This window comes from Simochromis diagramma, unplaced genomic scaffold (assembly GCF_900408965.1).
Source record: "Simochromis diagramma unplaced genomic scaffold, fSimDia1.1 OVJJ01000293.1, whole genome shotgun sequence".
NCBI lineage: Eukaryota > Metazoa > Chordata > Actinopteri > Cichliformes > Cichlidae > Simochromis > Simochromis diagramma.
In genome coordinates this window covers 13,390,015-13,412,888 of record NW_024386801.1, presented here as the reverse complement: position 1 = coordinate 13,412,888, position 22,874 = coordinate 13,390,015, and the positions used below count along the sequence as shown (strand labels likewise).

At 38.8% G+C, this 22,874-nt stretch overlaps 3 protein-coding genes across 3 annotated transcripts; all 3 read right to left on the bottom strand.

The window, feature by feature from the left end:
• Window positions 1-410: 410 nt before the first annotated feature.
• Window positions 411-3,793, bottom strand: LOC120729959 (cytochrome c oxidase subunit 5A, mitochondrial-like). The gene is made up of 5 exons (XM_040025991.1): window positions 3,682-3,793; window positions 2,474-2,590; window positions 1,132-1,253; window positions 918-1,039; window positions 411-822 (listed from the first exon to the last, which is right to left on the bottom strand). The coding sequence occupies exons 1-4, from the start codon at window positions 3,752-3,754 to the stop codon at window positions 926-928; spliced, it is 426 nt and encodes a 141-aa protein (XP_039881925.1). The 5' UTR covers window positions 3,755-3,793; the 3' UTR covers window positions 411-822; window positions 918-925.
• On the bottom strand, window positions 2,480-6,475 carry LOC120729958 (ribonuclease P protein subunit p25-like protein). The gene is made up of 2 exons (XM_040025989.1): window positions 3,682-6,475; window positions 2,480-2,590 (listed from the first exon to the last, which is right to left on the bottom strand). Exon 1 carries the CDS (start codon window positions 6,125-6,127, stop codon window positions 5,507-5,509), a length of 621 nt encoding a protein of 206 aa, XP_039881923.1. The 5' UTR covers window positions 6,128-6,475; the 3' UTR covers window positions 2,480-2,590; window positions 3,682-5,506.
• Window positions 6,476-8,869: 2,394 nt separating this feature from the next.
• Window positions 8,870-16,952, bottom strand: LOC120729956 (protein mono-ADP-ribosyltransferase PARP6-like). The gene is made up of 22 exons (XM_040025987.1): window positions 16,843-16,952; window positions 16,082-16,153; window positions 15,470-15,576; window positions 15,305-15,365; window positions 14,538-14,628; window positions 14,385-14,451; window positions 14,125-14,274; window positions 13,900-14,041; window positions 11,938-12,069; window positions 11,395-11,490; window positions 11,202-11,294; window positions 10,995-11,120; window positions 10,836-10,901; window positions 10,619-10,686; window positions 10,314-10,362; window positions 10,047-10,159; window positions 9,864-9,936; window positions 9,667-9,736; window positions 9,509-9,588; window positions 9,342-9,405; window positions 9,180-9,264; window positions 8,870-9,050 (listed from the first exon to the last, which is right to left on the bottom strand). The coding sequence occupies exons 1-22, from the start codon at window positions 16,882-16,884 to the stop codon at window positions 8,954-8,956; spliced, it is 1,944 nt and encodes a 647-aa protein (XP_039881921.1). The 5' UTR covers window positions 16,885-16,952; the 3' UTR covers window positions 8,870-8,953.
• Window positions 16,953-22,874: the final 5,922 nt, after the last annotated feature.

Below are 22,874 nucleotides of genomic sequence, written 5' to 3'. Positions count from 1 at the left end.
TCCAAATGATGAATCAGATTTTTAAAATCTATGGAGGAACCGCTTAATACTCAAAGTCATGTTTGTTTGTTTTTTTTTTTGAGGGGGGGGGGGGGGGGGGGGGGGCAGACTACACAAACTGAGTAATTTTAAAATGACAATTATACTCGCAATACAAAATGTAACTTAGAAAAATATAAATTCTTAAAAAGATATTTCCATCCATCCATTCGCTTCCGCTTATCCTTTTCAGGGTCGCGGGGGGCGCTGGAGCCTATCCCAGCTGTCATAGGGCGAGAGGCGGGGTTCACCCTGGACAGGTCTGTCTGTCTGTCGCAGGGCCAACACACAGGGACAAACAACCATAAAAAGATATTTATCAGGAAAAATACATTTTACTTCAGACATCTGCTCATAATAACATCACACAATTTTTCCTTTGAACAAGTTTATTTTACCCGCACATAAATTTTCCCTGAAATAAAAAAAAGAAAACAGATGTAGATTGAGTACAGTAGAATGATTTTACATTCATATGGAAATGCTGCTCCCTGGTGGTAAAATGTGAATCTTACAAGACACACACTCGGACAACATGTACCATTTGGTGACACTTTGTTCTCTATTAAAGCAACGTGTAATGAAATATTGCTCCAACAATTACTCAGACTATTGAAAAATATTCCATATCCTTGTGACACTCAAAGATACAGTTTCCTTTATTATGTTCAACAATATTTTACAAGCAACAGAACTTAATAAAGGCCAAATTAAATATCGCACGCGTTTTATGAGGCAAACATTGAAGTAAAAGGGTTTTGAGTCCAGGGTATGTTTTTTGATCTGAAACAAACAAACATATATAGACATCTGTTAAACAGCCATCTTATAACAAACATGGAAGAGAATAAACATGACTGAATAGATGGTTTTACTACCTGCTCTGCTAAATTTTGTCAATGCCGAGCTCTTCAGGTGTAGAGATGCCAAGCTCATTTAAAGTAGGCCGCAGCTCCTGGATCACGTACGGGTAGATATCTTTATGGGGTCCGGCTTTGTCCTGAGGAAATAAACAATAAAACCCATTAATCACCATTATCTGACTACAAAGGCTCTGGCTGGCAATTTTCTCTCATGTGCCTTTTCTCTCACCTTCACAGCTTCCAAAATTCGGATAGCGCTGGCCAAGTCGTTTAACCTCCGACAGGCTCTCAGTGCAGCCTCGAGAATCTTTGGCTCAGGTACCAAATCGTACCCAATCAATGTGTTCATCCCTGAAACAAACAGTCACAACACATTTAAACCGGAGATCAGAGAAAAAGACTTCTAAAGGATCTGAACGCAAACAACAAATAAATAAAACGACTAACCATTCTCATCAAATTATTTTCGGTGTAGCTTGAAACAGTATTTTAAATCCCTCTTTACCAAAGCACTCTATAAATGAAGCGAACACTTAATGGGCACATGCCCCCGTTTCAATTATCATCAGAGGAGTCTATTTTGAGCTGGTTCCATACACACCACCCTGCTGCCAAAATTACTTACTAATGGATCAAATTTGTATTAATCCAAGACTCAAAAACAAAAAGGTTTTATTTGCTTTTGTCACGTTTGACAGATTTAATGGACATAGGTAGGCTGTTATATTCGATAAATCAGCTGTGACATAAACCTGCATACTGTAGACCAGCGGTCCCCAACCCCCGGGCCTCGGACCGGTCCATGAGTCGTTTGGTACCGGGCCGCGAGAGTTGAGGCTCAGGTGTGAAATGTATGGTTTTCAGGGTTTTTATCGGTTTTCAGCGTTATTTTGTTATCGTTTTTATCGTTAACTCTGTTTTCCTGGGTCTTTTCACGTGTGTTGTGAATAAATCTTCTTTTTTTCGGTACCGGTACTAGTTTTATTTTGTTGTATTTATCCGCGACACCTTAAAGGCCGGTCCGTGAAAATATTGTCAGGCATAAACCGGTCCGTGGCGCAAAAAAGGTTGGGGACCACTGATTTAGACAAACCACTGTTGTCTAGTGCTTATTTATAAGCTACACACAGCCTCTATCAGTGTTTAGCAGCTGTTAACAATATAGATGAGTTTTATCAGTCTATATAACTAAAACAATATCAGGGGTGAATGTCTCATCAGGAAAACTGATTTTCTTATAATAAGCTCAGTTTTTACATTGTTATGATATGGGTTTTACAATAGGAAATGAATCGAAACAAATGTAAACAGATTCTGACCAACAGATTCAACCATTTTTGTTAACTATGCAACGCAAACATGCAATTTTAATCATTATATTGCAAACTATGACTGTTTACTTAAATCTTAATCTCACTAAGCCTCTTAATGCAAAATTGTACAAGACCAATTTTTTTTAATAATAACCTCTGTTGACTCAAGACAATCATACCTCAGCAATGAATAACAATTCCAGTTTCTCAATTCCAGTGATGACATTGATTCAACATTATTATATTCCAGAAACGTACCTTTTCTCAGTTCCCATGCGTCAATATCTGGCTTGTTAAAGTAGGTGACCCAGCGGGCATCGAACTCCTCGTCTGTCTCCTGCTTCCCATGTGAATAACACCTTGAGGCCAGAAGAGCTGCATGATAAGACAGAATTTTTTTTTCAGTGATTTGTGTCTAATAAAATAAACCTACAGTGCCTATTAAATAAATGCGGAAGGACTGGGCTACATCTTATTTTAAAATTTTCATACATGAAGGGCGAAATATTAGGGACACTTACACTACCACCCCAACTCTAACTTCAATAATAATAATGATAATAATAAAAGCAACTTTTTCTTCAAACCAACTAAAACTGAAAATGCAATCATTCCTAAAGTAGATTTGATGGCATCAGTGTTGTTGCACTCGCCAGTATTAAATTTCATAGGTGTATCTAATAAAGAGGCCGGGAATTGTATCTGCGATGTAAAAAGGACAAATTCTTCCTTGTAATGTGATGCAGTTGGATCGCTGCCACCGTCCTGATATGACCTACCTTGTGTATCAGTCTGCACGTAGCAGACTGACACACTAGGACGTGACATACCGGAAATTTCTGTCACATGGTCCTCAGGTTATATTTAATAGCAATTTAAATGAAACAATATGACTTAGGCATGTGCTCAGGTATCATGTTAATACTAATTAACCTGCAACCCAAAGAACATTTCTCATTTAGACTTCTTGGCCCCTAAAGAAACACCAAGACAATACAAAACTATGCAGAAAAGTATTCTGTTTGTTTTTCATAAAAATCTATGCCAAACTCCGTTTTGATGTTGAATTCTAGTTGGCTGAACTCTCCTGCAGTCACCTAACCTACTTAGCAACTAGCGTCAGCAGTCACAATCACAGGGCCCGAGACGAAGCCTTCTAGCCGGGTCATGACAAGGACATAAACTCCGCCAAGAAGAACAACACCCACAGTTTACGTGGGAAGAAGCTGGACTGAATGAAAATGTGGATATCATGGCTGAATCATTATAATGCAGTTTCGTAATGTTTATTAAATAGCGCCAGTACGATTTTTCTTGAATAAAAGCTAGCTAGCTTAGCCGTAAAGGAACCGCAAATGCCGACAGTCACACTTGATTTCCGTTACATTGTCTCCCTGACAGTTTCTAAGCAACTATATCAATTACAGATTAATATATTTACAATGGGTGACTGAATTAGGAATTACCTCGGCTCCCTGGTTGCGTCCGAGTTAAACTTCGGACACCGGAGACTGACAGTCGGACGGCGGCTCTGAACATGATGCGAGACTGCAAGCTACACGGACCGGTGCGGTCTGTCCGAAGGAAGCTAGTGCTAACTGTGTTAGCCTGGCACGTACGCAATCTCCTGTTGCGCACGCGCAAACTGCAGTTCATATTTACCCTTGACTTCCCTAGAAAGAAATTGCAGGATTGAGAACTGGGAAAACATGTTAATATTTGCAATGTCATTCTCACAGAGAAGTATTTTTTTATGGGATATCTTTTCTTTCTTTCTTTTTAATGCGAACGATACAACATAGATGTTTCAAAGGTTCTTGATGATAGAATTGCACACAAGTTGAAACTGTAAGACACAGAGCTTTCTTAAAGCAGAACATTTTAGATTTATGATCATTTTAGTTAGATATAAGTGGTGATGTGCATGAAAAAGGTGTGTGTGCAAAACTTCAATGTTGGACATTTAAACTGCTTTTATTTCATGTCATCAGACACTAAAACCTCAAAAATAAGATGCATACAATTAAATTCATGTTCTTTACTATTTATTCAGCCTGGGTCAAAGGCGAACTAGAGCATTACACATAACCTATGCAGGTCACCGGTCTACCACAGATATAAACAACTACACCGATTGCCAGTTCAAAGTTAACCTAAAAATAACAATCTCTTGTGAGGGAGAAAGCACACACAGGTGGAACATGCAGCTTTTACACAAAGAAGTCCCAACTAACCTGGAGGTTAGTGAGGTGACCACTTGACCACTGTGTCACTTTATGATTCATTTTCATTGATGTGACTCTACTACAAAAGAGTACCATCATTATCAAAGTCAGTCAAACAAACCAAAAACGTATGCTCTTGTGAGCCATTATTGTGCACATGAATTATTTCCACAGGCAGAAAACAGAATATAGACAACTGATGCAAAACATGTTCTTTATATTTAAAATGACTATGACCAAATCCATGACTACTGGTTGATTTTTTGCATCAGAATGACCCCGGACAGTGGTCATTAGTGTCTAGCATGGGTTGTTGTGTATGCTTCTTTCCCCAGCTGTTTTCCCAGCTGGGCACAGTGGAGTTTGCTTGTTCATTTGCAAGTAAACTAAATATTAATATAACTACACTAAAACACCATCATCAGCTTATAAAGTGGGGCAAATAATCATTTGATCCCCTGCAGAAGTTTACAAAGAAATGATCAGTTCTTGATTTTTAAGGTAGTTTCATGTTAATGGAGAGAGACAGAATACTAACCAAAAATCAAAATCAAAAATCAAAGTTGAATGCCTGACATTGACTGAAATCAGTATTTAATCCCCAAGCAAAACATGACTTAGTACTTGGTGGAGAAATCACTGTCGGTAAGCACAGCAGTAAGACATCTCAGGAGGCATTTTAGCCACTAGCTCTTTAAATTCTCATAAAAATCCGAGACTGTTCATTTCTTTGTAAGTGAGGCAACATAGAAATTCAGCAGGATTAAAATATTTCCCCCTCTATGACTACAATTCTATTACTGATATTGTTGCTAATAATAGTTATAGTCATATGTTAACCTGTTACATTTCACAACAAAGTGACAAAGTATTGCAAAGAAGCATTATAGACACAACTGTTTACTTTTGTAGCAAAATGCCTTACATAAGCATCATGATAAACCCCCAGAAATGCAGAGGTATTATTTTCTTCAAGAAAGCTTCATGCTGTAAAACGGAGCACACAACAATCTATTAAATCTATGCAAATGCAAAATTTCTTATTTCTCATGAAGTAATCAGAGGTTTAGGGAGGACATGCACTCGAATCATCCAGACAGAGTCTCTTGGCTGTGTGTGGGGATGAGTGAGCATGAACCGTCCTGAGCAGACCCTTCCGTCTCTCAGCATCCTCTGTGGGAACACTGATGATTTGTGGTGGCTGATATCCAGGCTCCTGGGGGTCCAGAGGATCTTTAGATAGATAGATGCAGATGGCAGGAACTCTCCGCTCCATGGTTATACCTGGTGCTCCAGGCTGTGGACTCTTCCAAACCTCCTTCACTGTGTTATAGTAGAGTTTGGACACCTGGTGCAGACCTTCAACTTTACGTTTCAGGATCTCCACACAGGTGATAGTTTTTGTGACTCCTCTGCCTGAGCCAGTGAAGACCACCTGTCTTAGTGACATCCCATTTGGGTTTCTTACTTCCCCTTGCATGCGAGCTGCTGCAAACTGCAGTAAGCTGCGAATCTTGCTTCCTCCTTTTACTCGCATGTGCAGGATGTCTGCGGCCAAGCCTGGGATCGGATAGGGAATGCTGTCCTCTGTGCGGCTGATTCTCCTGAAGTTGTTCTCACCAGCAGTTTTTGGAAGTGGCAACGAGATCTGGACAGAGGGACTGAATGAAGTAGGCTGCTGTTCCATTGCCACATATAGCACTGTTCATCTGACCCCTGGGTTAAGTCATTACTTAGAAAGCAGCAAAATAACAGTGCGGGAAGCTGCAGTAACAGACTATTTGTATGTCTCCTTTGGGATCTAAAACATTGTTCTTGTTCCTTTACTCTAAGAAAGTAAAAGCTGAATGGCTCTGTAATCTAAACTTGTCACTTATCTTGATCCTCTCTCTTCTCCGTCCAAGCTTCTTTTTCATTTTGCCTTTATGAGCGCTGAGATGGCAGCCAGCAGAATAAAGAGGGCACTTCTTCCACTAATCCCACTGAAGTGAAGGAAAAGATGTCCTTGCTCTTTTCAGCACTGAGGACAGCTGATGCCAACAGACACATATGAGGCTCAGAGAGAGACATGTAGAGTGGGACATAGTGCTCTTAAAGGCACATGCAACATTTTGCCTCATTTAATAATGTCTGTATATTTCAGCTAGTTGGGTTTCTTGTTAAAAGGCTTAAGGGATCTGGGAATGGTTTTGTCTGTGTGGTTGCTTGAATTATACAGACGAATGAACACGAGTTAATGAGATCAAGGCACGCAGCTGAAATAAATCTTTGTTTTAACTGAACTCGACTCAATTGTGCCACTTTGCTGACATTCTTAATGTGCGGTTTTGCAGATATGACACCAAACAACCAATCTCACTCAAGATGTGGAGCAATGCTAGTCATTGTAGTATATAATGGAGTGTGGTTTTTCAAGATTATTTTCCCAGTGCGCTATCATCAGAGAGCCATATGGTCCAAGAGAAATGTCTTCCTTTGGGCTATTACAGCAGCTTCACAGCTCTCCTCCTTTCAGTGCATCGCCTGCTGGGCTGACCCCAAAATAATCCTTGCTACAAAAGTTGTGCTTCTTTTTAAGAAATGACATGTACAAGGACAATCACATCTTGGAGCTGCTACTTTTTATTGTCAGACCATAAGTACATTAAATAGAAAGACAGAAAATCAGTATCCAGATGGGAACAGAGGTGCATTGGTTGCAGCTCTCTTTAGAGAAGCTGATCCAAGGGAGGAGGTGAGGAGGCAGCTGGAGGGCTCATATGGAATCAGCATGCTGTTATAATGGTGCATTTCTGCCTCGCAGGATGGTATGCACCCCATGTTAAACAATCAGCAGAAGCATGAAATGCATTGTTCAAATTAAGTTACTTTACAGAAGAATTATCTGCTTTTCATAAACACCAGTTAACAGCAGCATTCCCATCCCGAGAATACTCATTAAATATTTGAAGGTGGTTCAGTGGAGGCCTTGCGCACGCTCCAGAATCTCCCCAAGTGTTTATTTTTATCTGACATGTTTAGTGTTGCTGGAAAATGAACAGAAGCTCCAGCGCCCAGCTGCGTACCCAGTTTAAACATCCTTCAGTCTCCAGTTTATGTTTTTCATAACATAACAGTTATGGGGTTTGATTCGCTGTATTTATATCGAAAAGGTCCTTAGAGTTAATGGTCACACCCCCATCTTGTGGAAGAAAGTACATATTGCAAAACTAATATCACCGTGGGTTAAAGTGAACCTGCATTACAGGAATGTTCAAGCATTAGTTTGTTCTAAAAACATGCTTTTGGAAGAATATGAAATTAATGTCTGATGAATGCATCTATAGATGAACTGCTAGATACATACAATATGGATGGATCATACCTGTTCTGTTCTCTCTGTTTTTGTAGGGTGATTATATACAAATGCTGAGGGGAAGTGGGGGTGATGAATGTGATAAATCTGAAAGTGTTGAGCATGTAATAGGGATCAACATGTATGTACATACTTTTTTATACTCCATTTAGGACTTGATGATTGACTGTTTATTTCATATCACATAGATTTTGTTGACTTTGATTGTGCACATGTGTGCATGTATGTATATGTACATATACACGTGAATATGTGTTTGTGCACTCAAACAAAAAACAATTTGAATGGTCATAAAAAACCATGGAAAGGATTTCCACCTGATTAAATTGGTTTATTTTAGCATTATTCAATTCTTTCAACTTCATGTACTTTAGTTGGACCAGCTTAATTAAATAATGATGACTCAGCTTATTTACTGCAGTTGAGCCCAACTTAATTTAATTGAGTTGATCCAATCCAGGCAAATTACATCAGTCCAACAAAAGTACTGAAAGACATTTAGTAAGGTGGAAATCCTATTCATGATTATTTTAAGTTAATTTAAAGAGTTATTTTTTGGAGTGTTCAACTAAGTCAGAGTCTGGTTAGCATAAAACTTGTCATGCACATTGTTTTTTCCTCCAATTTAATGGATTTAGGACATAGCTGTCACTCCATAAATCCTTTTCCACTTGTCCTCATCCGGGTCTATTCCTGTCATAGGTCGAGAGGTAGGGCTAACCCTGGACAGGTTACCACTCGACAACTGTTCACACTCACATTCACCTATAGCTAAATTAGAATAATTAACCTAATCCTACTAACTGCAGGTACCCAGAGAAAACATGCAAACTCCACACAGAAAAACCCTGGCCAGTGGATTCAAACTCAGGGGCTTCTTGCATGAGGCAACAGTGCTAACCACTGTGCTAGCCACAATAAACATCAGCATACACTGGGTGTGTATGCTTTTCTCATATTCAGTTTTGAGGTTTTTGTTTAAATCATGTGAATGTTTTTCACTTATGCTAGACGTAAATTTTTACCTCAAGGCGCTCCGTGTTTCATGTTAATGTCTTAAACCAGAAAAAGCCACAGACAATCAATATTCATTCTCACAGTTTTTGTTTTTATTATAAAGAACAGAAATGACATATGTGTGTATGTATCCTGGTTTTCTCAGCATGGCTTTGAAGCAATTACTCGTGAAATTTCCTGCTGGATTTTGTCCTCTTGGGTGTTTATGTCGATATCTCCCACCTGCCCGTTTTCATAGCTGTGGAAGAAGAAAGCAGCCTTTTTAGGAAGCTCAAATAAAGTCCAGAGTTCTAACTTTCTGAAGAAAAAAAATGTTGGAACTGTTTCTCATTGTTTGCTTTTGCTTTCTGCTTTTTGTCTTACTCACATAAAGAGGAACCGCGTGCACACGTGGTCAGAAACCGGACACACCCAAATGTTGCCATGTTTTTGCAGGTTTTTAGAAGTTATCACTGTTAACAGATAGACAAAATCACATCACATGCAATTAAATACATCTTTGTTGCTTTGTGGGGTCTTCCGTATTTACCTTCACAGAGTGCAACGCAGTTTAGGTTCGTGCTTTGCAAAAACCTGCCTTCCCCCACTTGTTCCTAAAACATATAGAAATACAAGATGAGATACTGAAAGCAAAAAAATGATATTGTACTCCAGAGTGAATGTTTGCAGCATTTAGATAAATGTGAACAACCCGACCTGCTTGATTTGGTTTATTCGGTTGTATTTCTGCAAGAGTTCTTCTCTGGTAGGAATTTTGTACTGACCTTTCCCCATCTCTAAAGAAAAATGGAAGAATACTCTTAAAAACATGCAAAAAGAACTCGTAATCGACAGACAAGAAACAGAGTTCTTACCAGAATATCCAAATGATATGCTTGAAATGGGACTCAAATAGATGCCTTTCCCATACGCAGCACCATGGAGCTAAAATAGAAAGAAGGGAGAGGTTTCAGTGGTCTGAACATCCACATAAAAATTTCCTATGTTGAAATTGTCTGTAACTTCAGACGGTGATCAAAGACAATTTGAATTTAGAATTTATATATTCTACCTGTAACTTTGTGTAAGATGCGTTAACCAGCCCGTTTCTCAAAATAGAGTGCCAGTTTTCAATGTGGGAACCACTGAAAGAAGAGAAATATGATCTACTAAGCATGGATCGTGCTCTATATACTGTATACAGTAAGTGATGATGTGAAAATTTCATGAAAAAAAAATCTTTGACTTCACTTACTGGAAAGCAAAGGTGCTGCCATAAAGCTTTTTGGCAGTTTGAAATTGAGCCTCCTTACATGGAGGGCTGCTGATCAACAGGAACTGATGGGGTGTGTGCATAAACGTCAGTTGCTGTTAAATAACAATTGATTGAAAACAACAAAAAACATTAAATTATAGAAAGCACAGTATGAAATTTGATATGTGGCTGCTAATTATTAACTAGTCTACAACTGCTTTAAAGCTTGCGGCTAGACTGCTAATAAATCTGACTGCTTGGGCATACCCTGCTCAGCGGAAGCTTCACAATGTGCGATCTGTTGCTTGCTAAAATCCTGTTGTAAAACACACAAAAGCAAATCCAGATGTTAACCTAAATATAACTGGATTTCACTCAAGTTACTCTTTTCTAACACTTTCATTTAAACGACTTCAGACGCAACGCTGCAATTACTTAGCCCAAAACAATGCGCTTGCCAAGTTTGAACTAGACTCGATGAATGGCTACTGAGGCGAGTGAGTAACAAAAGGACAGATATGCAGCGATCTACTAAATAATAACTAAAAACACATCCAGATTTAGTCTCTCACCACTGCAGTAATGGGTGTGCGAGAGGGTCTATCTTGTCCAGCTGCTTCTTAATCTCAGAATATGGACCCTGAGTATGATTTAAAGACAATTTAATCATTATAATCTAATAAATCCAGTTCAGGAAATCATTTACCTGCTTTGAGTTTGTGCTCAGTCAGCAGACCGATGTGTAATTGTTGAAAATGAGAGTGTAGATTTTACTTTAAAAGACCTCACCTGTGCCATCCTCCTGACCAACAAGACATTGTCCAGAGCTTTCTGCAGCCTGTCATAGCTTCTGCTCTGTTACAACAAAAGCGAAAACAAATCAGTAAAATGACACACTGAATAGTGCACGACAGATCACGCCAGTGGCAACTTTGATTCAGCTGATACCTTTGGACTAAAGGCGAGAGTTTTGGGGTTGTGTGGATCGACAATAGAAGGGTACGGTTCAAAAATAAGGCTCTTGCGTGAAGACTGAAGGGCAGCTCTGCACATGGCTACCAACAAGTCGATCACCTGCAACAGCAAAGATTATTGCCTCACTCATGTCCCATACTGTAATAACTCCTGCTATAAAATATTTAAAAGCTTACCGACCTCTGCACCGGTGGCAACCTCTTCTGTCGCTCCAGACATAACCCCCAGCATGTGAAAGGAAAACACACACAGCTCCCTGGTGCAAACCGCTGGCTACAAACACACAACGTAGAGAATACTGTCGAAGAATTAAGGCTCAGTTTTACTGAATAGCTGCTCAACCAACAGTTAATTATTTATCGAGAGCTCGCACCTTAAGCATGGGCCCATTTTGAAACACGTGCCGCTCATCGCAAACAACACAATATTCATTCAGTGTTGGGATCCTCTGCTCAGCATACCTCATTATCTGTGCACACAATGAAAACAGAGGCAAAGTAGCTTTCTAAGAAAATAATTCAAAATCAACACAAACCTGCTCAAATGTCATGCTTAAAGTCAATTTTCCTGCTTTCCAGCTCCATATTTTGTAACTGGACTCTTAATAGTGTCGCTTTCCATGATTCACAGTTCAAACTAATCATTATTTATCTTATCCCAGGCCTTGCACCAGCCCTTCAGTAGCTTCCCTCTCTTCAAGCCAACTATCTTGTGATTGGTTGTCCCCTAGCAAACGCAAGTTTTAACAAGCAATTCAATTTTTTTTAAGTAGCACCAATTCACAATAAATGACTCAAAGCCTTTTATATTGCAAAGTTAAGACCCTAAATTATTTATTTAAGAGAACTCAGACAATCCCCTATGAGCAAGAGAACTCCAGCAGAACACAAACCATCAGATTAGAGTAAGCTTTCACCTGCACCAAGAAGCCGTGCTGCAGAGTTGGTGTGGTCTTACAGTGCCCGATTGCCTGGGATGTGAAGAGTAGCTCCATCAGCTGTTTAGTGTTAAGCTGTGCTGATGATTTCACTGCTGAGACCATCACCCTCTGTGGAAGAAGGGTCACAAACAATATCACTCTATATTCAGAACTTTAAAAAAAATGGTAACAACTCTGGAAAGACCGAAATAAAGTCCAGATTGGTGACATCAAAGACAGATTTGAGGAAGGAGTGCTCTGCCTGCAGGAATGCTTTGAATGCACTAATTGGGATGTTTTCGAGCAATCCTGTGGAGGTGATCTGGACAATTTTGTGGACATATAATGCTCATATATTTCTTTTTGCAGAGATATGATTATTCCATGTAAGAGGGTTTAAAGTACTCAAATAATAAGCCATGGGTTACGAAAGTAGTTAAGTCCACAATTCAAAGAAAGAGATATGCTTTTCAATAGGGAGAAGCATCAGAGCTGCAGGCAGCCACCAAAGAGCTGAAAAGCAAAGACCAGTACGCATGGCATTTTAGAGGGTTTTACCATTCAGACAGAGAATTTGCCAATGCTCTTATGCTTTGATTATCCGTTTGACATATATGATTTCAGCAAAGACTTTCAGGAACTGAGCCACACATTAAGGGACAGCATTTTAATATTAGTGAAGTTGTAAAGGAATTTCTTCATATTACGGTAAACAAGAGTCAGGGATCAGGCAAGTAAATGTGGAAGGCTGCTTAAACACTGCAAACAAGCTGGGCCTGGTTTTTCACTACATCTTTTATTCAGTTCCTAAAGTTATACATGTCCTCAGTGTGTGGAAGAATGCTGAAATTGTCCCTGTTACCAAATTCCAATCACCCCAAAGCCCGCAGTGATTTTCAACCAGAGGCTTTGACCTCAGTCTTAGTAATATCTTTGAAAGACTGTTTGCGTATAACCTTCACAGAGGAGTCTAAGACTCCACACTAACTCTTCTTAATTTGCTCCTTAAACCCTTGGAAGGAGACGGATATCATGTCAGACTCTTTACTGTTTACTGATTTATCTTCTGCATTTAACACCATTCAGTCATGTTTTAATTTGTAGGCTTTTAAGTCCATTTGAGTTAAGTCATAATCTGGACTTTCTAACAGAACGCAGACAGTGAATGGGCTTCTGTTTGGCCAAGTCAGGTCATCTGCTGGTTCACAAGGGTGTGTCCTGTCCTCCTTGCTGTTTATACGATGCACGAACATGTGTCAGAGGATGTTTGAAAGGACAAACACTTTAACATATGCAGATTAAATGCCATTATTAGTCTTTTGCACACCAGCCACAGATCGGTTATTGAACAGGTGGTTTGAAGAGTCTGATCTCCAGCTCAACACATTAAAGACCAAATGAAAAAAGTCCAGCACACTTGATGCCACAAACATTAAGGGTCATACTGTGTAATGTGTGCACAGGGATTATTACTGATGCAAGACTGAATTTTGATAGTTTGTTTTGCTTGTGGAAACTGTTCACCTTTCACATCATTAAGATGCTGTTTGATGGATCTGTTATTGAGTTAGTTTTAATTTTTTTTACTTTTAGTCTTTGTATTTTGGAAGATGACAGAACATCAAATTGTGCACACATCTATTCCACCTATTAATTCATTTTAATTGGAATCGATTAATTTAGATTTTTTAGTTTTGTAGCCTTTTTGTGCTATTTATAGCCTCAGGGATTGAAGTTGTTGTTTTAGTGAAGCCTGGAGCACTCTGTCTTTTCTCCTTTTTTACCATGTATATGTGAATATAGTTTTTGATGTCAGGTCAATTAGCGTCAAAACAAATCTACCTAAGGCTATCAATAAAAGAATCTGAACCTGAACCTGAAACACAGTTGCAGATAGAAAATATGTACACACACACCAATTTTCCACATCGATGTATTTTGAAGTATATTTTCCTTCACCTTTCCGCTGGGCGTGGAGGTGAAGAGCTCTCCGGGATTCTTGATGGTGTAGGAAGTTGTATGATTTGTGAGACGGTTCAGCTTCATTGCTGGTAAAATGATCCGGCGTCTTGCAGCCGGCTCCTGGAGCTCCTTTAGCCTGCTGATTGTTAGACAGGAGTGAATAGATCCATGCACTAATGGATTCAGCCAGTAAAACAGCTGTGTCATTTAACTCTTTCATACTTTGATAGTGGCAGCCTGGTGCTAAGTCTTGCACAAAATTTCTTGATGGTTCCACTTGGCCTGAACCAGCTGTGACTCCTCTTCTGCCCAGTTACAATGTTGTCGTTTGCAAGGTGTTTCCACACCCGAGATATGAAAACTGTGAGAATACTGGAGAACAAAAATGAAAGGTTGGCTTTTACACAATCTTCAGATGAGTTATGACTGAGATAAAAAGGGTGGATGTGTCCCGTTGGAGCAGTTAATCTATGAACACTCACTTCTGCAACTGTTTCTCAAGACTGAAGTTATTATTATTAGACAGCTGGAAGACCTCAACTGAAGGTGCTGCAGTGAGAAACATCACTTGATCAAGTGTCACATTGATTTAGACTGAAGTGAATTCTGCATGTGGATGTATTGTTGCTGCTCACCAGGTCCATCCAGATACTGAGACATAGAAAACTGCAGACGGATAACGACAGGCTCCGATAGATTAATCCTCCAGGCTTGGGCTGCCACCTCCTGTGGACACCAAAAAGATTTCAACGCTTTCAGGTGTCATGCGAATATGTCACTTTAACCAATGCATGTGCAGTTGTAGTCAGAAGGTTCCAGACATCCATTTGTCACAGAGGCACAGTCACAAAAGAAAAACGTGGTCTCTTCTATAGATATAAATGTGATAACATAAAACATCTAACTAATGGAAAAGCTTAATGCATACTGTTCCCAGAATGCATAATTGGAACATGGTTCATGTTTTAAATTCACAAGACTCTTTAACTTCTTTTCATTTGATTAGGATTTGCCTCTCTGTGCTTGAAAATATGAGTTATTCTGGGCACACCAACAGTAATGATAGTGCTGATATGACAGTGAAGACATTTTTTAGGACATCAAACTATAAGTCAGAAAGTCACATTTCTGTGGTGACTATATGATCCAGCAGGATAATGATCCTAAACATAGATCGGAAGTGGTTTTGAGACGGTTAATTCAAGATAAAATTAGGTTAACTTATAGATCCAAAGAGAGCTGATCAAATCGAGAACATGGGCTCACATATTAGCTGCACTTCACATAGAGATAGTACCTTCAAGTCTCTGTCTATTTAAAAATAATAATTAATTACTTAGATAAATTGGTGAATAGAAGATAAAAATGTAATTCACTTGTAAATTGATGTAAATCAACTCACATCTAAAAAGTTAGCATTAATTTTTAAGTCCACATCCACATCATCAATTGACCCGTACTCCCTAGGAGAAAAAAAAGAAGGGAAATTGTGAAAATGTAGTTTAAAAAGGACCATGGGTCACTTCTATTAAAAGCCATGAACAAGGAGGGATGTTCAGAAGTTCACCTGACAGAGACTGCAGAGACTGAATACAGAGTCCTGACTGCCTCGATGTCCCTGTCCAGCCAGGGGTGGCGACAGAAGTCAGCGGGATACTGACTCCACAACTCCCCCTATGAAGCATGATGAAAGGAAGTTACACCGTTATAACTCCAGTGTATGAGATGACATGTATTGATACAGTTTAACGCTGATTATGTGTGATCTGAACAAGCCAGTTATTGTGTATTTTTACTCTCTAAAGATTTGTTTGAGATTTTTTAAAAAATAAACTAAACATGTTCCTCAGAGTAACATATCATTTGTTGGCTTTGCTTAAATACACACAAACTCACTGCAACAGAAAGATTAAGAAAAAAATTTAAATGAGTCAAGTATGTGAACAAAAGTGGATTTCAAGAAGTGTGTTTACAATGTAGACAATTTTGTTTGCATTAGTGTGAAATCATTAAAAGGAGAAATCATTGTTCCTGACAAATACTTTTATCAAGCTCTTGAATGACCATGCAATGCTTTGTTTGTTTTTAATTATCTTTTATATGCAACAATATTTTATCCTTGAATGGTTTTAAAAATGCTACAAGGTTGTAATAGGAAGACACTGAAACTGATGTTTACTTGGATTCCACACAGGATCTCGTCTGCATCAGCGTCGTCGTCACTGTGGCGCTCCTCCCACTCCTGGCACTCCTGTTGGGTTGACGGGAAAAGCTGGCAATCAAAAGATCCTCTAATTTACAGAGTTCATTTAAACCTTCTATTAACCCAAACAAAATCAGCTGGCCCTGCTGCTAAGACTTGCGCCTCATTTAAGCCATTTGCTTGATGAAAATGCAAAAACAGAATATATACCACAATGTGATGCAATTTCAGCAAGAGACCAGCAAGAGAGGGCTTCAGCTATTTACTTCTTTTTTGTCAGTTGATCTGCTAACTATGTTTTTAATTGATTTTCTTGTCGGTTACCCACTGCAAAGGCTGGTGCAATCTTCTGCCCTACAAAAGGATAACTCCCTCTACATGTATATAAAAGTGTGGTGGTGGTGGGGGTGGATATCTGGAGCTTGTAGACTCATCGTGTCCTTATATCTTTTTTAGCAACAATCAACAAAGTGTCCATTCCTGTGTGACTGAAACACTATTGGGAAAAACATTTGTGGCTTAATTAGTTCAGTTACTTCTGTGATGTATGAATGAGCAGGTTGCTCTGAGTATCTTGAACTATGTCGAGATAATTGCTGTTTCCCTGGTTTTAGTCCGTGCACGGACATTAAGTGGAAAAGTAAATAAAACAACACATCAACATATTTTGCTCATAAGAGTAGAGCATGTGTTTGCTAATGTTAATGATACAGCTGGTTACGAGGTTACAATCTTACCTTTCCTTCAGGAGAATGTAGCAAGAAAAAAGGATACTCCATTTCTGTTGAAGACTCTGCTGGCGGTGCCTTCTCTTTTCAATAGCAGGAAGTCCCACATGCCCAGCCTGACTTCTTGGTCACATGACTGACTCCAGACACTGGCAGCCTGATCACTTAGTGCAGTGAGATGAAAGACTGTAGATGTGGATCTGTTCCTATATCTCTTTAAGTATCTTATGTGGCACAGGTAGTAACCTAAAAGCCAGGCGCATTAATCAGTGCCTGGAGTGATGAGAACAAAGCTCCCTCAGATGGAAGATGGGTAAACAGGTGATGTTTGGCATTTATTAGCCTTGTTTTCTGTCTGCTGTGTCGCAAACTGACCTTAATCTGCAGTTACCCTTGTTAGCAGTCACCCGCTGCTCCACAATCTGGTCAGATTAGACACTTATAGGACTGCATACATCTGTGCACACCTTCAATAAACAAGTGCTTTTCTTGGGGTAATCCACTTAGACATGAATGTCTAAGTGTCCCCTGTATATTTACAGGGGATGGACACAATAGTATAAATGTCTCATGTCTCAAACAGGAAACTGCCATTTTTGGGGTTTGGAACAGACATGAAACGCAAAAATGACTGAATAATCTCATTATTTTTATACACCCATTGTTACAGGTAATATATTTCAAATAAATTGGTGACGTAATTAAGTAAATGTGTTTGTAAAGAGTCCACTTTTAAGATTATAACAAATCTGATACAGATTTGGGGAAAGGTCAAAAGCTAGAACTGAACCAAGAGGAATGCTGTCATATCTGGTAAACATTTTACCCACTAGAATAGCTCAGAGAACAAAATCTACTTAGTAAAAAAAATATCCAGATAAAGAAACACTATCTACACAATCTACTGACACCATAGACATTAATTTTACATTAAATACAATAGTTACAGTTAACAAACAATAACTGACTGCAGTTTCAAATCATTTTTGTTTTTAAAAAGAAAGATTTTATCTTGGAAGTTTCGTTTGTATGGTTTGTAATCTGTATGACACCATGATTATTTTTGAATGTGAGCACGTTTAAGTTGCACAGTATGTTGACACTGTGACAGAAAAGTCACAGTTCAGCAGATTGTCCACAAGAGAGAGCTGCTGTTGAGTTGTTGAGAGAGGGGGGGGGAGGCAGGTTATGGTTTATGCCACATGTTTTGCAGTAAATGTACAAAAGTTAAACTGCAACTCTTTGAAACTTTAAATGTCACGGCTAAGGCTTCTCAGAATTTGATCGGTTTATACGTTTTATAGGCATAGATGTAATATTGATGCTATATCAACCATTTTGATAATCCTTCGTTTAGCTTTTGCTTTGTAATCCCAGACTTGTTTGACATACAGTAGGTAAAACACGTTTTAGATCACATGCAGAAAAACAAAAAACCACAAATATTTTTGAAATCTGTCAAACACCTGTTTAAAACAAACAAAAAAATTCACTGAACTGAAATTATGTGTTTATACCCAAATGTGTACCGGCATACCCGACCTCTCTAAGTCAAAAATTTGTCAAGCATAATTTTCGAGAACTACATATCATATTTTCTTTCTGTTCAGGAATACAAGCAAATAACAAAATAATATTGTTTTACTATTTTTCTGCTTTTTAATCAATATATAACAACAATAATTCTATTTTAGCAATTTTCCAAATATCAGTTTGTTTAAAGTGCTTGCACATACTGACTGACAGAAACAGAAACAGAAAAAATGATTTTCATAAATTATTATTATTATTTATGTTTCTTCCTTTTCTGTGTTAAGCACTTTGAGTTTTCATGTAATGAAGTGTCCTATATAAATCAAATTGCCATTGTCATTATTGTTAAATCAGGCCTTTCACTGCTCAGTGGTTTAATAAATTTGTTAACCGCTGCACGTAGATTTCAGGACAAAGTAGGGTTTGCAATTAATTTACAATTTTTAAAAAATATCCACATATATTGTTAAAAAATGTGGACAAAATAGTGGAAACAATGTAAAATGGTACAAAACCTACTGCTCTGTGATCTACAATATTACAAAAATGAACACATTTACCCATGTTGTTGTTGTGATGCTGTCTCTGCTTGAATGCAGTAAGATTTAAAAAAGATAAGTAAGAAGGGGGATGGCGTCTTGGATTTCATTGCATCATTGTTTGAGCTTTTAACCCATCTGTAATCTGGAAATCAGCGGCGCATTTCGCTGCTTCTGGCGGCTCCAGATTTATCCACATATAGATGGAAGGTCAGTGAAAGCCAGTTTGGAGCCAGCGTTGTAATCTCAGAGGATTACGCTATTCACACACTGCATGAATATTTATGAGTCATAAATGAGTGTAAAATTTGTATACTTACACCCAGTTTAACAGACTAGAAGACCCTAAAGGGCGTCATCCTTGTCTCAAAGCCTTTCCTTTCACTTATGTCGTTTTCTATAAAAAAGTGGATGAATTTAAAAATCATCTAAGGTGTTATACATGTGAATTACACATAAACATTTTAAAGAGAGATTAGAAATGACTGGCCTACTGGTTTAATAAAACTCTGGGGAGTGTGAAAATATGTGCTGAATACAACTCCCAACCAGTCGTGGCCAGCTGGATGCCCCTCCCTGAGCCTGGTTCTGCTGAAGGTTTCTTTGTCGCTGTTTTGAGTTTCTCTGGTTTGTATTTTTAATTATTCTTGGTTTCATTCAGTATTCTGTTTATATTGTTTTGGTTCAGTTCCTGTTATCGTGTCTTTGGTTAAGGAGAGCTTATTTATATCCATTTATAGTTCCCCTCTTGTCTCAGTGTTTTTCCTCTGTCTCTGTCATGCTGGTGTGTCTTAGGTCTAAGTGTCATCTCCTGTCTTATTTTGATAGTCTCTTGTCTTGTGTGCATTGTATTCAGTTCTTCTTCCTCTTACTTGTTATTTTGTAAGTTTCAACCTTGTTCACACCTGTTGCCTGTTCCCTCATCATCAGTGTGTGTATACAGTATGTCCGTCTTTTCTTGCCCCATGTCGTGTTCTCCCTCTTGCTGTGTGCTTTGTGTGCTTTGTGTTTCCTCCTTCCTCTTAGAGCCTTGTTTCCTCTGTGTAGCCTGAGTTATTTTGTATTATGCATTTTGTCATTCTTAGATCAGCAGTAGAGCTGCTTTTGAATTTTCCATTTGTCCTTTTTGAGTCATGTCTGCCACACAGCCATCCCTGACATTCTTCCTGTTAAAAGGGAGGTTTTCCTTCCCACTGTCACTGTCAAGTGCTGTTATATGTCATATGATTGTTGGGGTTTTCTCTGTAATATTGTAGAGTCTTTACCTTACAATATTAAGTACCTGGTGGTGACTGTTGTTGTGATTTGGCACTATACAAATAAAACTGAATTGAGTCAACTCTGGGTGGGTCTGGTTTTATGGTGTGGAGCGGCATGTTACAACTCCATTACAGTATGTGTATGTGCGTGTTAGATTTTGCATTTCTGTGCTTGCCAAATGAAGGAAGTTGAACTATGACAAACTGATTATGTTTGACTCAGTAGTCATTTAAGGTGAAGGTGGAAGGAGTAGAGGTAGTGAAAGAGAACTGGAGTCAACTATCTAAAGTAACGGACACTACGAGATGAGTGAAAAAGAGAGTACAAATATGGCAGAATTGGGTGGAAATGAGTATCAGTGATAATATTTCACAGAAGTATGACAGCAGGAGTGAAATAGGTGGTTTACAGGATGCTATGATGTGTGGTTTGGACACAGTGACACAGACAAAAAGACAGCAGCAGGCTGAGCTAAGGATGTTAGGATTTACATTTGGAATGATCAGAATGGACAGGATCAGGAATGGTTTGAACATGTGCAGAGGAAGGATAGCGGATATATTGGACAAATGAGGTTGAAGACTGAACTGCCATGGATGTAATGAAGCAGGACATGCAGAGGGTGATAGTGGTGGTTGCTGGGGACAGGGTAAGATGGAGGGAGATGATCCACTGCAGCGACACCAGGAAAAAACAACTGAAAGAAGTCCTTCAAATTTAAGGTGGAACTTAGAGATTAAGTAAAAATGAGCCACGAGGAGTTTTTGTAAGAATTGTGTAAGAAGTCAAGAGAGACACTGCTCAGTTAAATTGAAAAGTCAAAAAAGGATAAAACCTGAAATAATAATGGGAAAAGAATACACAATGCAACAAAACAAAATAGAAAATCTTAAATGCATTAGGACTATGAGATATTAAAAGAACAAAGTGTCTGAACAAGGTGATGAGCTACCACATGCTGCCAGGACGGCTTATTGCTTTTACATGTCTCTAGGATGGAAAACCGTTCTTTCAAAAGCCATTTCTGATTATTTGCTCTGGCGATGGAAAGGGAGTCTCGACTGGGTTAAGAGCTCTTGAATGTGAAGGCCATAGTATATGACTCACATACTCATTAACCATTTGGTAACCTTTCACGCCCTGAATGGAGCTCATGTGTCAGTGTGGAAGACAGCACTGGCATCAGGGGGGGGAAAGAGATTTTTCTGTGAGTCTTAAATGCAAGTTGGTGGTTCTTAATATGAAGCCACTGGAAAGAAGGGAAACATCAAAAGTTAAACTAAGTTGGAAAAAAAAGTAAGGGCAATAAATGAGAGTCTGCGGAAGCCAACGTTCTGACTATTATTAAACGTCAAGTTGAAAAACTGCGTGATATGGTAGGTTTTTGACTCCTGAATTTGGGGGTTGAACCTGATTATAAACTAAGCATCAAAGAACAGAAAGCATTCAAGTGTGACCTTATATGATGAGACTACATCTATTTTACAGCACAGTAACACACATTACAAAGCAATATCATAAGTATGGACCATCTTCAGATCCCCCCGCCCACCTGGTCCTGGATCACAGATTTCCTCACCAACCGGCCTCAGACAGTGACTATTTCATTCCTGGTGTTCCAGATCTTGCATTCGCAGAATCGTCATTTTCTGAATGGTCTTCTCTGTCTGTCAGTTTGACAAGATTAAAGACCTCAGCAAACAAGGTCTCCATCTCCAGTTTGTGCAAATCCATACATGTGTCACTATTATCTTAGTTACACAATTATTTTAGTTACACAAAAAAGAAATTTAAAAAAACTCTTCTGTCTGGTCTCGTGCCTCAGTGTCTCTGTAACACAAATAACGAGGCGCCATTTTTCTCATGACACCACCAATCAGCTCAGAGGGATTTATCAGGGTTAAAAATGACAAACGGGATTTAAAAGGAGGGAACATATCAATATTTAAAAAATACAAAAACAAAACAAAATAAAACACCGGCTCACTTTAACCCCTGGCTTTGGCACATCTCATCTCTTTTTATGTGACATCTCCTGGTGATTAATACATGAACAGGATTTCTTTCCATTTGTTACTGTTTATATAGGCTCAAATCTGTTTGAAGAGTGCAAAAATGTAGGGAGTACAAGTAAAAAGTTGTCAGAAAAAACTAGTCAAGTAAACTACACATACCTGAAAATTCTACTTAAGTACAGTTACGAAGTATTTGTACTTCCCACCTCTGTTCGGGCCACTCACACACGGACTCTATTTACACCAAGTCTGTTTACTTTGTACCACTTCCAAGCACTTTGCAACTTGTTCTCTAACGCGTGCCTTTCTATTGTTTTGTATATATTTATCTTGTTTTTGTACATATCCCTTATGACTGCATATATTTCTCCTGGTTCTTATGAGGTTAATTTTCCAGATACGACATCATCGGTATTTTGCACTGAATTTGAGCTGTCTCCGGGCCAAACAGACGATGGTGTCATGTTTGAGGACTCGGCGGAAGCTCTGTGATTAAACTGTGAACTAAACTTGCACCTGTGCTTTAAAGCGTAAACTCTGTGTAACTCAAAATCTGGCAAACCTCCGTCTTTTTATCTGAATATTTCCCCCTGAATCTGAAACAACTGTCAAAATAAACATTTAATTCAAGCATCTCTTCATTATTGCCCTCACCGCCCTATATCCTATGTCACTCAAAGGAAAGTAGTCCCGG